At 40.6% G+C, this 12,856-nt stretch overlaps 1 protein-coding gene across 3 annotated transcripts in view; it reads left to right on the top strand.

Moving 5' to 3' along the window:
- Positions 1-11,471, top strand: part of DNAJB6 (DnaJ heat shock protein family (Hsp40) member B6) — a 99,126-nt gene extending 87,655 nt beyond the window's left edge. For 2 of the 3 annotated variants that reach the window (XM_075922747.2, XM_075922746.2), the window contains exons 9-10: positions 590-790; positions 9,889-11,471. In XM_075922747.2, coding sequence (XP_075778862.2) covers positions 590-790; positions 9,889-9,971 — 284 coding nt within the window. In that variant the 3' untranslated portion in view covers positions 9,972-11,471. The remainder of the gene's footprint in view (positions 1-589; positions 791-9,888) is intronic. The other variant, XM_075922748.2, reaches the window with a different exon arrangement.
- The last annotated feature ends 1,385 nt before the right edge of the window (positions 11,472-12,856 follow it).

Below are 12,856 nucleotides of genomic sequence, written 5' to 3'. Positions count from 1 at the left end.
AGTTTCAGAGTTGCTGCTCCATTCCCTCCTAAGACCCAAATTCACCCTCTGTCCTAGAGTCAGCCTGACTGGACTCTTTCTTTCTTGGCGATAGATGGCACTTACCCTGTCTGTGGAGCTTCCATTAGAGCAGGAGTGGGAGGGCCTTTTGAGTTGCAACATTAAAAAATAAATTCAGTACGGAAGGGCTCGGTTTGTGTGCGCTGCTGCTCAGGAAGACTGACACAATTGGGCACCAGTAGCTTGATTGTCTGCCAGAATCTGGCAGGGTAACTTTTGTTATGGTGGAACCTTTGTGGTAAAACTGGCAGGGGAGGGATAGAAGGGGACATTTCCAGACTTTGTGCAGTAGCTCATAGAGCAGTAACATGGCTAGGTGGTAGACAGAAATATTATCCCTGTCTTCCCCATGGAGACACTGATGTATGAAGAGTTTAAAAGTCTTGCTCAAGACGACAGATTGAGTCTGTCAGTACCAGGGTGTAACTTAGTGGCTCCTGACTTTCAGCCTGGTTTCCAGTAGTTTCAGGTTAAGTTAAAAGCCTTGATGTGCATCCAGCTCATTTCTCTTGACTTGTATGCTTTTCAGGTGTGGCAGACGAGGAAGCTCTTGCCGAGGAGTGCAGCCGTAGAGGACAACAAGCCCTGCCTTTCCAGTCTACCAATAGCCGCCCCCTGAAGTCCCACAAGCCTGCCACTTTCCCCAAACATGCCTATCATAATGATGAGATGGAAGAACAAGATAGAGCTCGGGTTACAAGCGGCCTGGAGACCCCTTTTTATTCCTCAGGTGTGCACATAAAGGTTAATGAGAAATGTACAGAAAACGACTCAGTCAGTCAAAAGGAAACTTCAAAAGCCCAAGAAAGAAAGCACTGCTGTATACTGATTTAAAGCTAGCTCCCCAGCGGGTAACACATACTGGCTTGTCTTGTTTCTTTCTGTACTAGATGCGCTCCATAATTTAGTCTAGATTCACAAATGTCCTGGAGGGATAAGGCACATCCTCCAAAGGAGGATGGAAGTATGATCCAGTAGGAATGAGCAGAACATAATGCCTTTTGAAGACAGGAAAGTCCTTAACTAATAAGTGTTCTTCATATTTATTTAAAAACAATGTTGGGTTTTCCCTCTCCAAATAAGACTTAAGTCCAGACTTGAGCAACTGAATATTGTTTCTGGAAGTTGGAATTCTGGGAACAGTCAGTCTACACAACAGCTGTGAGCAAGCCTCCGAGCCCAAGTAGACAGACTTGCGCTAGCATGGTATAAGTGGCTGCTGTGGCACTCCAGCCCAGCCATCTCCCTGAGTCTCCACTTGCACCTCAACATCCATGCTCCTTTTTTTTTTTTTTTAGGATGCTAGCATGAGCAAAGCTGGCACAAGTCTGTCTGTCCAGGCTGAGAGCTTCGCTCCCTGTTGTAGTATGGATATACCAAAGATACTTTGCATGGATTGTGCTTTGTCATGTGAAATGATTTTTAGTGCTAGGCATTGAGCCGCCTCCAAAGGAAAATAAGGAATCCCAACAACTGTTACTTTCTGCCATAATTTTGACCATGTGATCTAGTCCTCAATCAAATTCTAGATCTGATTAGATTTCCCCACTCTTCAGCACATTTTGTAGCTTGGACAACAAAATCCATTCGACAACTTCAGTTTTTCTGACTAGTGAGACCTTTGTCATGCATAGAATATGGTTCTGCAGGTCTCAAGCATGCAAAACCCCTGTTGGGTTCGCAAATCTCCAGCTAACTCTAAGGACAGCGGATTTTAGTGGCTCAAATAAAGGGTCTTTTTCAGCAGTGTTGAAGCAGGCTAACTGTCATAACTTTCAACAGTGTTGCCTTCAGGAGCAAATTAACTTTAATAGGGCCTAATAGAAGTGGTGATGATACATGAAAGGCCAAAAACGTTGACTGGAATACTTCTATTTACGGATCCTATTTCCTTGCTCATCAACGTTGATGGACAAAAACCCTTTCCTCTCAAGTTCCTCCTCTGCCATGTTTTTCCACCTATGATCCTCTGCTTGTGACATTGTCTTGCACTGCAGCCCAAGAGATGTCAAGCACATGACTGCTTTAGGTTGGGAAATCAGCACAAATGAGGGAATATTTGAGAAACTACCTTTTCTTGATCCAGTAGTCTCGGGGAGGGGGGGCGTGTCTACACAGCAAAGTTACTTCAGAATAACAGCCGTTATTCCGAAATAACTATGCGAGCATCTACACAACAATTCTGTTTCGAAATAATTTATTCCGACTTCTGTAAACCTCATTCTATGAAGAATAATGCCTATTCCAAAATAGCTATTTTGAAATAAGGCGTGTAGACACTCCACTGTTGCTATTTCAAAATAGCCCCTTACCAGAGCCATTCTAAGATACTCCGCCTAGGGCTCTAAATTGACATAGCACATCTACATTAGGGAAGCCTGCCTCAGACTAATTTTGAGGCTTCCCTGCAATGTAGATGTGGTGTTCTGAAATATCTTATTTCAAAATAACTATTCACAGTTATTTTGGAATGAACTATTCTGGAAGTGTAGATGTAGCCTGGGAGTTTTGCCTACATAAGGACTGCAGAATCTGGCCTTTAATGTGTGTATATATGATGTAGCAAAAATTCTTGTAGGGATGAGTCTGAACCAAATCCTGGAGCTGAAGATCTGGGTTTGATTTGTGTGACTGTCCCCTGTGTCTGTGCCCCCCCTCCCCCCCCCCCAAGCCCTAGATCTGTCCTTTTGAGGGAATTCAGTTCCCATTGCATTTAGAGGAAACCATTTGAACACTTTCTAAGCAATATTCAAATTTGACAAAAAAAAATTATTTGAATTTTTATTACCATCTTAACACCATTTACATAGTGTTTTCTGATCAGTAAATCTCCTTATGCCCCTATGGGTCCTAATCTGTAATTAAAGTAAGTAAATATGCACAGAGACCTAACATGACTAATTGGTCGCTCTCTGCTATACGGGCTCTTTATCAGCTCTCACACAATCCCTTGCCACTTTTTTGTATTTATTCAACAGGTGGAAGGACACGTAGTATGGGGGAATCCCGGCCCCATTAAAGCAAGTTTTGCAATTGACTTTAGGGGGTTCAGGATTTCTCTGTCCTTCTGTAATCATTTTACACCTATTGCTTGTTCCCCTAGTAGACTGGTTACTGAAGAAGTTGTTTTGTAGGCTTACGTGGTAGGATTCAAAGTTAAAAAGCAAACAACTCCCACCCTTCTCTATTTCAACATTTTATTTGAAGTTTGTCAGTGCATTTCTTACTGCTTGGTTATAAACCGCTCCATAATGAGCCTTTACGATAAGAAGTGGACTGTGTGTGCACCTGGTGTCCCTCCTGTCCTTGATTATGTAGATAATCTCCACTCTGTCTGGGATCCCAAACATCACGGTGGAAAATACATCAGATGTTCTCATGGAAAAATATTAGGAAACTAATGTACTGTTGGCATGTTTTAGAACCCGATCCAAAGCCTATTGAAGTCAATGAGCTGTACCATTGACATCAATCAGCTTTGAAATGAGGAGGTGGAGTTAACAGTGCTACCACCAACTAATATCCATAGGCTACCAGTTGGGAGACAAACCGCAGCTTGACAACCATTGCTGCAGCACAACACCTAAAATAAGATTAAGGTAAAATGATTTAACCATTTTTGCTCAAGCTAAAAGTGGGATTCAATTTGTGGCCATCATGGAAGATTGTTGCAAACCTTTTAAAAAAAATCCCTGGTAAGTGTGGCTGGGAGAAATTTAAGGTTAATTTCCCATTCAGTGGGACAATTTGTCACACAAACTGAACATAATTAGGGTGAAAGGTGTTGGGATGGAAGAAATCTGCACTCCGATTTTTATCACCTCCTTGTTGCTTTCCTAAAGAAATGTGTTAAATCTCTCATCACTAATTATTTTAGTGGATAGTTGGGTTAACTGCATATTAGAATATAGAAAATCCATGTTGAAACCACATTTACCTCAAACTGCTCTAACTTGAACAAGTTCATTTGATATTTGTATAGTGTAGATACCTTCCAGATATATCCAAGTTTGAACTTTTCCTAGTGAAATTGTTTGAATGTTTTAATGTTTAGTGTTCAATTAATACATAGAAATTAAAAGTTCTTAACTTGTAAATTAATACTGCAAAGTTTGTTTTTCCCTTTTGAGTGATAAAGTATCTTGTATTAACCTATATCTTAAACCCTAATCCATTCATTACTTGATACCCATTTTCATCTGCTAGCATTACTGAAAAGGAAACCATTTTTAAAAACCCAGCATAACTAATCTTGATCTAATTCTGGCATGGATTCCTCAGCTGAGAAATCAAGTTACTAGAATTTACTGTATCCATAATGCAATCTTTCTTTGCAAATATCATGAATTACATACCTAAGTAGTAAAATTACCAAATAATATAGAGTTCCCCAACTTATTACTCTAGAATTTACCAAAGTGTTTTGATTTGACTGTACAATAGATGGAAAAAATGCTTGGCAAGCTGCATGAGAAGAGTTACTGGGTTTCTGTGAATCTATAAGCAGAGCTGTTGGGTTTCTTGGGAGGTGAGAGTGAGACTGTGGAAGATGATGTGAATGGAGCCCCAGCCCAGGGATCCTTAAGAGGCAGGGATAGAGCAGAATGAATACTCTGCATGCCTGAATGCGATATGGTAGCAGCTGCACTCCTGTGTGAATATAGGTTGGGAAAATAGGCCAGTGGATTTGGTACTGGCTTGCTGCTTCCCATCCTGGCTCAGAAAAAGTTACTTTCAGGCACTGCTCTTTGCTTATGAGGGTGGTGGCATCCCCCTGCACAACTGTCTCATGTAGAGAAATAAGTTGGTGAATCTCTTGTGCATATAGAGCTTCCTAAGTTGTGTAGCCTTGCAAGATTCTGCTTACCCAGGGTGAATTAAAAACATTGACAGGGTTTCTTCATTAGTAGTGTGTAGTATCTGTTCTTATCAGCTTTGCAAAAGGTAGGAAATAGGCTTTGTTTAGGTCATATTTTCATGGAAGTTCTGCGAGGCTGACTGAGTAGGTAACATGTACCTTGGAGTACAATGTAAAGGGAAGGTCTGAATAGGCAGTTAAAGCGTTTTTGTGTCCTTAAAAGCCTGTTAATTTAAACAGTGATGCTAAATTACTTGAAATGGCTGGATGATGAAGCAAGGTAAACTCAGGTTACAAATAAGGTACAGCACTTGAGCCATGAGGGTAGTTAACAATTGAAACAATTTGCCAAGGGATGAGGTTCATTCCATATCAGTTGAAATCTTTGAATAAGATCGTTGTCTTCCTAAATGATACACTCCAGCTCAACCAAGTTCTGGACTTGGTGCAAGAATTAGATTAGAGAGTGACCTTCTATAGCTTGTGTTGTGCTGAAGGTTAAACACCCTCCTGGTGTTGCGCTGTCTCTCAGAATCAAATTGGACCTGTGTTTTTTTTTTTTTCCTGGTATAACTTAGGCCTGAGGCTAATGGCTTGTAGGAAGGTGTGAATATCAAGTAATTAATGGTAACCTTCAAATCACACTTTGCTAGCACTTAATGTGTTTGGATGTCAAATAATCAAACATATGTGAAAGCAAAATAATAGAAAACATTATCTATCTATAGGTTAATCCCCTCCAGAGTCATGTCAGCCTAGGAAGCCCCAAGTACTGAACTGAGCCCTTGCTATTCCACTTCTTGGGGAGTGGTTGGGCAGGGGGATTCTACCTCATGAAAGTCTGAGCATAGTACCATCTGGGCCTAAAGGCAGTGAGCCAGTGACTGAATCCATTGGCTGAGCTGCCCACCCTCTGCCCACATAGGAGAGCAGCTGCTACTATACTTCAAGCAGGCTGTAACAGCAGCCAGGGAGTATTGCTGCCAACTAGGAGCCAAGGAAAGATTGATTCACCACCCCCTGCTTCTCTGGGAGTCTGTGATAAAGCCAATGATGAAAGATCAGGATGTGTTCTTTGCTGCTGACCACAATGAGCTGGGGGACATGAAGAGGAAGAGAAACTGCTCTAGGAGATGCACTTCATGCTAGTTATGCTCAGTGAAACTAGCCTGCTGAGTTCATTGATCCTCATTGCTGCCTCCCAATCTACTTGCTCCTACTCTTCTTTTTGCAGGCCAAGGGGAGAAGGAATGGGGCTGCTCTCACTATCCCACTGATCTGCAGGCCTAACACAGTATCTCCCACTTTTGCCTCCCCATACCCATTGATTCTGTGTTGGTGAAGAGAACTGCAGAGATGCTGGATAGTAGCGCTGTCTCCCGGGCACTTTTTGGGTAAACACTGTCCATACGCTCCTCTGTGTTTCCCAAGGGCATAGTGTGCTTTGAAGCCCTAGACTAAATAGATCTGTTCCATTCACTTGGGAGATTCAGAAACATTGCATGCTCTGAAGCCCATTTAAAAGGAGGACCCAGGGCACTGGAAAGACTAAAGGAAAGGGGCTGCCAAGTCCCAGAAGAGCTCTATGACAGGGGAAGTTGTTTGAACTCTATAGCTTCAGTTTTACTTAAGTAGACTTTTAAGGGTAAAGCAGCGTTCACAGTCTTTTGAAATCTTCCATTAGGTGGAAGCTTTGTAGAGCAGCGGTGTTCAGGTGAGGAGGTAGTGGCATGTAACACAGGTTTCCAGATTCTAGGAATGGGCTACAGTTCCAGATAGGTGAAGCACTATAGATAATGTAACTGGCACTGTTTGTGACAGGGCATGATAAAAGCAAGAGAATGGCAAGTTAGTAGCTGCCACCTGTATTAAATAGGCCTATTTTCTGCATATTGAGGCTTTGTGAAGATCTGCAAGCTTTCTTTACAGCCTCCCTGGCCTTGTGTACTCTCTGTGTTGCGATGCCTAACTTTTAGAAAAAGTACCTGATAGTTTCTGTATGTGAGAATTTTCTCACATCTCTGTTGCCCCTTGTTCCTCCGTCTCTCCCCCGTTTGCCCCAAAACAAAATATTTGACGGAAGAGAGACTGTAAAAACCCTGAGCCAGTTTCACCAAATCTTAATTGTGTGACTTCTCCTCTTCTTGCTTTACCTTGGCCTCTGACCATGTCTTTGACTCTCCAGAGACAAGTATTTTGAATTAATCAAACATTAACATTAATGAAGCAGCAGTGTCATTATCTTACCACGATATGTCATCTGCCTGCCAGCTGTGAAATTCTACTGCTTGGTAAGTCAAATAGCTTTGTTTCCCATTGACTTTGGGGGCAATCTAGCATCTCATTGAAGATTACTAGATATGCTTCAATTGGAAAGGTCAGTGGGATTATTCCTATAAGAGTTAAAGGGCTGAGCACCATGTCTCACTAGGAATTCCTCTGCCTGTTCAGTTCAGATTCTCTGCTGCTGCAAATCACCCTAATACCACTCACTGTTGAGCTATGCTGATTTATCCCAGCAGAGATTCTGGCCTGCATTGCTGGTGGGAAAAGGACTACTTCTCCATTTCTAAGCTTCTGGGATGAAGACCCATCAGGCCTGCCTTTCCAGGAGTGGGCCTTGCTGTAGTGTTTTGGAAGTCGAGTTTAATATGGGTCATGTGATAGGGCTTCCGTTGTTTCCCACAAGAGATCATTCCAGAGACTAGCCATCAGTCTTCCAGTTTCTTAGTGCCTCTTTATTATAACATTTAGTGCTAGTTTTGGTCAGTTACTTACGTAATGAAGCATATTGTGTCCATTTACAAGAAGTTAATTTATACTACATTGGCTGCATCCTGGTTAAGCGATACAGGGTTCCTTTCAGTGTTTTTGAATGCGTGCTTTTTAAAAGCCATGTAATGCAATATCAACTTCAGCAGCTGTCACCTGTATGTGAAAGCCTCTTCTGAATTACTGACAGTCTTTTGTGAAGGAAAAATGAGAATAAGGGTGTAAAATCGTTAGGCTGTAATGGTTCCTTTCAGAATATCTTTGCTAATGTAGTCATTAAACTGACTAGTTTGGAGTGGCTGATTGTGCTACTCATTTTGCTTTTTCTCACTAAAAGGAAAAATCCTGTGAATGCAGCCCTTTGCTAACTGATTCTTTTTTATAGGAGATCCTTCACCTGACCACTTTATTCCGCATTGTCTTCTCCCCTCTATTCCAAAGGGGCTGCTAGCTTGGGGCATTCAGATAGATATAAGGCAACTCAAGGAGTTTTTCCAATTGTCAGTCAAGTGCAGTTGAAGGGCTTGACTTTCAGAATGAGCTATTTTTAATAGATGAAGCAAAATATGAATGACAGTTTCATTTTTAATAGTAAGCATATGTTCAGTCACCTCTGTAATGGCAGCATCTGTGGACATCAAGGTGGCATGATGCACTTGAATAGGAAGACTCTTGTCAGCATCTCTTTAAATTATAGTCAGAACACTGCTGGGTGTTTTACCCTTACACAGCAAACGTAGTTTCCTCTTCAACTTTCCCAGGCTAAGAGCACATGGCTGATCTATTAAATAAGGAGCACAGTTTCTTAAATCCTATGGTCACTAAGCATACATGATGAAATCATGCTGCTGTACACAGTATAAAAACTGAAATAATAGCCAAGGAACAAACTCACCATTGGTGCAACTCCGGTGAATTCAAAAACTATGAGCTTGTCCATGAAGTGAATTTGGCCCGAAAGAATATCCTGTGGTTCTGGTGACCAAGAGCTGGAAACTTACTTTTAAGTACCACAGTTGGGGTGTGGGCAAAACTCCAATGGATTTAATTGTGCTCTACTTATGAGAGGACTTAAAAATAGAGCCCACAGAGAGGTTGTAAAGCATGGTGGTTAACACTTAGTTCTGTGTGAAAATGTGAAATGCCAGTTCTAGGAGTGGGCAAGCAGGGCAGTCAGCCCCAGGCACTAACTTCTAGAGGGGCAATTTTGAAGTTGAGCCAAATAATTTCCACTCTTGACTGATGCAATGGCTAGAGTTGCTCCTGCAGTGTGATCACATGACCTGATGGAAAACCATGGGAAAAAAAATATAGTGCCGCAAAAACAATTTTCATTTGCATATGCTCCCCGAAGTTAAATTACATAGTTGCTTGAGTTCATTAGTAGTTCAATCCTTTTCCTCTTGCTCAAGGTTTACAATATAAATCTGCCTAACTTAACTACTTGATGAAGCCAGGACAGGGCTGAAGTTCAGCAAATGCAATGGGCTCATTTAGCATATCATTTATTTACTCAGAATTAGTATTTGCTAACCTTAGGCTACATCTCCACTTGTGGGAAGATCATTGTGGCGGTGGTTGATCTTCCAGCATCTGATTTAGCAGGTCTAGTAAACAACTGCTAAATTGAATGTGAAGGGCGCACCCATTGGCGCCAGTATGCCTACTCCTTGTGAGGAGTAAGGGAGGTCAACGGGACCATTTCTCCCATCGATCTCCCACAGTGAGGATAGTGTTGAAGCTTAGCTTAAGGTACGTCAACTCCAGCTATGTTTTTTATGTAGCTGGAATTGTGTACCTTGAGCCAACCTTCTTCTGTAGAGTGGACCTGGCATTAGCATGAGGAAGACGTAATGCAAATACTATGGTAATTTCAGCTGCTGTGAACAGGCAGTAACATTGTTTACATATTTGCTAAGCTTATTTATTTTTTCTTTGTTTTGTAAGTTATCTTCCTGAATGGCTTTGAAGTCCTTTGGTGAATGTTTTTATTGCATCTTTCCAAACTTCAAAGATACTGAAGCTTTTTCTTCCTTAGCTTTGCATTAGACTGTGTCAAACTGGTCACTAAAGAAACAAACCAAATTAGACCAAGTCATCTTGAAGGAATATCTAAACCATTCAGAGAATGTGTGCATTTATAAAGGAAAAGTCAATTGAGTATTTTGAATAGTGTTTTACCAGCCATATCTCCTCAGGACACAAAGAAGGCAGCAAGAGGAGGAAGCAGAAGCAGAGAGAGGAACAGAAGAAGAAGAAGCCAACCAAAGGGATTCACTAAAATGGACTTCACCGATACTCAGTACCTTGACAATGACACCATATGTTATCCTTACATCTGAGCACATTTTTGTGTATATTTTTTTCGATTGTATCCACTGTTAGTAAGGAAGATGCCTCGTGTTTAAAACTAAACTAAAATTGCACTGTATTACCCTTTAGCAGCACAGTGGCTTTTTTGCCGGTCAGATTGGGGACTTTGAAGTAGGCTAGTCTTGGTTAGAGGTGCATTGTATTTGAAGTTTGGAAAAATCTTACAGAATCACTTATCGATCTTCCTGGCAACTAGATCTACTTGTAGTCTAGTGTTTTCCTCTAGGATATAAGGGGTTGTAACAATGTCTCTGTCTACTATCCTCAGTGGGTTGAAATACCTGAGTTAAAGCTAGATCCTGTTCCTATAGAAATCAGTAAGCTTTGCCATTGACTTCAGTGGGAGTAGGATTAAGCCTTTAGAAACTTGGTTTAAGAATCAATCTAGTAGTAAGAATGCAAACTTCATAATTGGATTTTGTTAATTTTTTTCTAACTTAGGCAGATAACAATGGTTATGATAATTAAATATGCTGTCACATGTATGTTGTATTGTAAAGTTGTATCTGGTGATTTAAGAAAGCCATTGTGATTCTGATATCATGTAAATATTCATACTGATTTGTTATGCATGGTAGACTCCTGGTGAATTGCTGAAATAATTGCTAGTGTTTTTCATCAAAAGTCTCTCCAGATAAATTATCTAAAAGTTATTTTAAATTTACACTTAGTTTCTGCTGAGTGGATTTCAGATCCTGAACATATTTTCAGATTCCATATGATTCTGCCAAGTAATTATTTGTAGACATGTATATGCAGAGTATCAGTCACACAAGAGGAAAGTAATATACACAGTTATATTGCAGGACTAAACTTTTAATTTGGAAACATTTCCTTCACTTTAAAAGCAATATTTTGAGTATGCCATGATTGTTTCCTATAACTGTTTCATGTGCATGATATACTGCTTCTCCTAATCTTTTAATTGAGCTCTCAGTAGAATCCTTCTGTTGTCTTAACTGCTTCCCTGCATGTTCCTTGCCAGTGTGCTGCCTGTACTTTTCAACCTATAAATAGTAATTATCAGCCATGTTTTTGTTTTGTTCTTTTGTCTTGGCTCCTTTTGTCAGTATGTTGGTGATGTAACTGACTCTAAACCTGACACTGTTGGAAACCCAAATTTCTTAGAGAAATTCACTCATCTTTGGTATTTGCAGAAAAAATAAAATCTGCTGTTGTAGAATGTTAAAATATAAGAAATCTTGGTAATCCACACTATTTGGATGGTTTAGCATATAATGTTTGAATAAGGAAAATGTAACCTTATGCAGATTGTTAAGCTACTTAAATTAGGTTTATCTGAAATTTAAGATTGAGAACAGGCTGTTTTTTGTTTGTCACTTGAAAGTACCACTTAATTGTTTTGTGCAGTGTTACTAATATTTAAAAATAAAGACAATTCTCCTTATTCTTTATCATTTTTAACTGGTGACAAAATGGTTATCCCTAAATTAAGTTTTAGGGTACTAAAAAAATGGAGGCTTTGTGGCCATAAGACAGTCCAAGTACCCGTGAGGAATGATTTCTTTAGCAACAACGAACATGGTAATGTAGCTTTGTACTTATGGTGGACATACTGCAGTGGGAACACTTAAAGTAAATGCTAGTTTTAGATAGTATGCTCCCTATACTTAAAACAGGTAAGATTGCTAAAACTAGAAATACTTTCACGTTCTGATGGTAATGCACCTTCCATAAGCAAGCCGTTCAAATTAACACCACAGGGTTACTTGGAATACACAGCTACTCTGGGGGATTTTGAAAATCATTCCATTTGGGAATTTGTTTCTGGAGAAATCTCCGTGCTACATTCTGGGATGCTTTCAAATGGTGAGTACCAATGGTTTCTGCTGGTATGTTATAGTAAGAAGAGGTAATAATAGTTGACGCATCGTTTCAGAAGTTTTTTTCTGAGGATTCCAAATACTGGCTTCGGGGTGGATGTATTGGGGGGAGGCGGGAGGAGAGAGACTACACATATCATTCTTAAGAAGTTGCATGACACACCCTGGGCAGTTTGCTGTAATACTGAGAGGACTAAGCTCTTATCTGAGCTTCAGCAGCAGTGTCGGCTCCAGGGCAGGAAAGGGGAGTACCTTTAAGTGCACAGTAGAAAAGACTTAGTGGACCCCACAGTCCTTCCTAAATCTGGGGGGTGGTTTTCTTACCTAGTGCAGGGCCACTGGTATCCTGCAGCTCCAGCCAACAATGCACCCTCTGCTTCAAGGGCTGCAGGATGTTTGGTTAGCTGGGAGAATGGGCAATGCCTGATCATAACAGAATGGTCTCAGCAAATATTTCTGCTACAGGGCAGGGGAATATTTACCAAGTTAACTTTCAGTGTTGGTAATGAATGTTGCTGCCTTTGGCTGTGCGTTCACTTCTGTTTGAATCAGCGGAGTGTCACAAAGACTCATTACACTGACTCACATAAGTCAATTTTATTTTGTCACTATGGAAGCCCCCTAAGGCAACTCCCGTCCTTGCTTGCTTTTTACAGGAAGAGTAGTGACCTTTATGTGGATTCAGAATGTACAGTGTGTTTCTAGAGATACCACTTCCATATTTTTTCTTAGGAAAATGGCTGTTTTTGGAGAAGTCAGATACCAAAAAGCATGCACTGTCTATCCCCTATCTATGACTGAACATGATTGCTCTACATTGCCTATTTACAAACCATTTCTTAAATTCATAATTGCTGTGACCCATCTGTCCTCCAATGTGCATTTCAGGATACCTAGCACCAACTTAGCACATTCTTTTGGTCTCTCTGATTCTGAGACTGTTTATTAC

This window comes from Pelodiscus sinensis, chromosome 2, assembly GCF_052426305.1.
Source record: "Pelodiscus sinensis isolate ZL-2025 chromosome 2, ASM5242630v1, whole genome shotgun sequence".
NCBI classification, from domain to species: Eukaryota; Metazoa; Chordata; order Testudines; family Trionychidae; genus Pelodiscus; species Pelodiscus sinensis.
This window is presented reverse-complemented; position numbering and strand designations above follow the sequence as displayed.